General features: G+C 51.4%; 1 protein-coding gene across 1 annotated transcript; it reads right to left on the bottom strand.

Moving 5' to 3' along the window:
* Positions 1–1,795: 1,795 nt before the first annotated feature.
* LOC138498420 (neurofilament medium polypeptide-like) lies at positions 1,796–2,626 on the bottom strand. The gene has a single exon (XM_069622178.1). The coding sequence runs from the start codon at positions 2,624–2,626 to the stop codon at positions 1,796–1,798; it is 831 nt and encodes a 276-aa protein (XP_069478279.1).
* Between the last annotated feature and the right edge of the window lie 272 nt (positions 2,627–2,898).

Here is a 2,898-nt window from a genome sequence, read left to right as displayed (position 1 = left end):
GTTAACGAACGGTGCAAGTGAATCACAGACGGGACTGGTGGCAGCGATCGTTTCTTTGTATTTTGAGCTCCTTTTGGCTGTTTAAGTGCGTGTCTCGCGCTTAGCCCAAAAGGGTGGCCTGGCTTCCAAGATGGCCAGACCACAAGGCTCTTTGTCCTGTCCGCTGACCGTCTTGCCCCCTTCACCTTCCCCAGGTCGAGCCGACCCGGGGCCTTCCTTATTTGGGCATGTACTTTCCCACGAAACACGTACGCTTTCGCGGGCTTCTGCATGCCTGGTGTGAGCCTCCAGGATGTGGGCTGGGATGTCTGTTCCCAATACACATCCTGGGTGCCAGAGAGTCTAGTGTGTCTTGAATGCCTGGGACCACCGTGGTCCGTGATAGGTCCACGTATGGTGTGAATGTTTTGTGAGCAGATCTCCGATTGGGTCTCCTCCATTTTGGCGCGAAGGGAAACCTGGATAAGAGGAGGCTGGAAACACCACTACCATGTCGATCTCCTGAGTTCTCACGAACAAAGGGATACAGGAGCCAAGTATCCTGCAACTACGAGGCTGGACCGAGGAATCGCTGGTGACCCACTGAAGGACTACTCCTCTGCACTGATGTTGCTCTGTGAAACCCTTTCTGCCTCTGATCGAACGAGAAGGCCTGTACTGGTACTTCGACCCATTGGAATAGTGGGAACAACTATTCTCGGCATCTTCACCACCTCCTGCACGTAAGCCTTCGTAAGTGTCTCTGGGCCATCCAATTGACAGACAAGCCTACCCAGGAGTCTTGCTCTGTAACCGCCGTCAGGTTGCTGCTGTATCACGAGTCCTTGACACTCTCACACGATTCGTACACTTGGCGTTCCCAGGTCTGAAGTGAGAAGTGTACTTTGGGCTGAGATACGCACAACCGCTCCGTTGCCCTTCTGTGGTAACAATCTGTGCGGGTTCATTACGTTTGGGACATCTCCTACTCCAATTTCTGCTGCCGCGGAATCTACACGACAACGAGACGTCCCTTGCTCGCATCTGGACCTGCCAGCTCTGAAACTGACGTGGAGAAGCCTGGGTCTGCCTGCATCGGGGACCGGTGAGTAGCAACTCTAGGAACTTGTCGCCCTCCTGCAGGAGCCCATAGCTTTTCCCCGCTGTGTCAAACAGCACGCTTTCTGTACTCGCGCTCTGCTTCTGCCCACAGTGGAGGCTGTGCTTGAGTTACGGATCTTTGTCCTTCTTCATTTGTTCACCGATCTGAACTGCCTGACTTCCTCGAAGAGACCCCCTTTTGCCTGTTGGCACCAGCGTGTGCAGGTACTTTTTTAAGCACAAGGCTCCACTGTTCGTAGGGCTCAGACTTCCTTCTAGTTAGGTGCCTCTGAAGGCGGACTGGGTCTAACTATTATTCGCACTGCCTGTTTTCCTCCCCATCTAGGTGGTCTGCATATTTCTTGCGTCTAACTCTTTAGACCCTTTGGTGTTGTATATATACTGTATTTTGATTGTGATGTGTTGGTTTACGAGAGTGTTATCGTGATTATTTGCTATGGTCAGTATTACAAAGGCCTTGTAATAAATGTGTCTATATTTTTGATATAACACCTGTTTGGAGTAATTTGTACGTGTCCTTGCTTCGTGTGCTCATTGCGGGCTTTCAGTCACCCTCACCCCTCTTGAGACCTAGCCTTGACCGCCGCAATCGCTACCTTGATTGGTCTGGCTTGTCCAGAGGTTACCCTGTTCCAAGAAACTAGGCTGGCCTTCTGAACCACTGCGCCTCCAGGACAGAGTTCAGAAATCCATCTTAACATAGCCCTCCAATGTCTCTCACTGCGTCTTCCTCCTCTAGCCCTTCAATGTCTCTCACTGCCTCTTCCTCCTCTATCCCTCCAATGTCTCTCACTGCGTCTTCCTCCTCTAGCCCTCCAATGTCTCTCACTGCGTCTTCCGCCTCTATCCCTCCAATGTCTCTCACTGCCTCTTCCTCCTCCTCTATCCCTCTAATGTCTCTCACTGCGTCTTCCTCCTCTATCCCTCCAATGTCTCTCACTTTGTCTTCCTCCTCTATCCCTCCAATGTCTCTCACTGCCTCTTCCTCCTCCTCTATCCCTCTAATGTCTCTCACTGCGTCTTCCTCCTCTATCCCTCCAATGTCTCTCACTTTGTCTTCCTCCTCTATCCCTCCAATGTCTCTCACTGCCTCATCCTCCTTCTCTATCCCTCTAATGTCTCTCACTGCGTCTTCCTCCTCTATCCCTCCAATGTCTCTCACTTTGTCTTCCTCCTCTATCCCTCCAATGTCTCTCACTGCCTCTTCCTCCTCCTCTATCCCTCTAATGTCTCTCACTGCGTCTTCCTCCTCTATCCCTCCAATGTCTCTCACTTTGTCTTCCTCCTCTATCCCTCCAATGTCTCTCACTGCCTCATCCTCCTTCTCTATCCCTCTAATGTCTCTCACTGCGTCTTCCTCCTCTATCCCTCCAATGTCTCTCACTTTGTCTTCCTCCTCTATCCCTCCAATGTCTCTCACTGCCTCTTCCTCCTCCTCTATCACTCCAATGTCTCTCACTGCCTCTTCCTCCTCTATCCCTCCAATGTCTCTCACTACTTCTAAAACCTTGCTCCACCCTTTCATGTTGCTACTCAACTGCTCCCTCCTCCACACTAATACTTCCTCTCCACAACCGCACCTTCTATTCAGACATCCTGCATTCACTCACTCAAGCACTTCACATTCACTCCTTACACTCCCTCTCCTAAGCACACTCGCCACTCTCAAAGCACATTCACAACGCAGTTCCATTTGCGCTCACTAACCAATGCCACGTCGCCGCCACATTCCACTGCACCATTCTTCCTCCTGCTGGTCTCTTGGTCTGCAACCTCCTCCTCTGACCTCGCAGAACC

Source organism: Ambystoma mexicanum, chromosome 5q, assembly GCF_040938575.1.
Source record: "Ambystoma mexicanum isolate Mex_15411 chromosome 5q, UKY_AmexF1_1, whole genome shotgun sequence".
NCBI lineage: Eukaryota > Metazoa > Chordata > Amphibia > Caudata > Ambystomatidae > Ambystoma > Ambystoma mexicanum.
Note: the sequence above shows the minus strand (reverse complement) of the source record. Positions and strands in the feature narration are given on the sequence as shown.